A 341-nucleotide genomic window follows, 5' to 3' on the forward strand; every position below is an offset into this window, starting at 1 on the left:
GAGGGGCCCGGCGGCGGGCAGCGACCCCCTGAGGCGTCCCCTGGCTCCGGGGGGACCCACGCGAGACCGACCTCTGCGAGTGGAGACGCTGGGCCGAGCAGCTCGGCGTGGAACCCCTCCGAAGGACGCAGGGTGTTACCTTGCAGTCAGGTTTGCTTTGCTCTTTTGTTTTCAGATGCGTTGCTGTGCCTGTAGAGAGTTTATTGCTTCCCCTCGGACTGATGTGACCCTGGTGGAAGGATCATGACTGAAGTCCTCTTCTCTGCTGCTCTGAATGGAACTGAACCCAACCTGTTATCCAGCAGCGGCTGGGCTGTGGGGAACGCCCCCACCAAGGGTTC

At 61.9% G+C, this 341-nt stretch overlaps 1 protein-coding gene across 1 annotated transcript in view; it reads left to right on the top strand.

Annotated features, from left to right (window-relative positions):
* Positions 1–243: 243 nt before the first annotated feature.
* The window catches only part of P2RY1 (purinergic receptor P2Y, G-protein coupled, 1), a 1403-nt gene continuing 1305 nt past the window's right edge, over positions 244–341 (top strand). Inside the window, exon 1 of the mRNA XM_010081405.1 lies at positions 244–332. Coding sequence (XP_010079707.1) covers positions 244–332 — 89 coding nt within the window. The remainder of the gene's footprint in view (positions 333–341) is intronic.

This window comes from Pterocles gutturalis, unplaced genomic scaffold, assembly GCF_000699245.1.
Source record: "Pterocles gutturalis isolate BGI_N339 unplaced genomic scaffold, ASM69924v1 scaffold24354, whole genome shotgun sequence".
Taxonomy (NCBI): Eukaryota; Metazoa; Chordata; class Aves; order Pterocliformes; family Pteroclidae; genus Pterocles; species Pterocles gutturalis.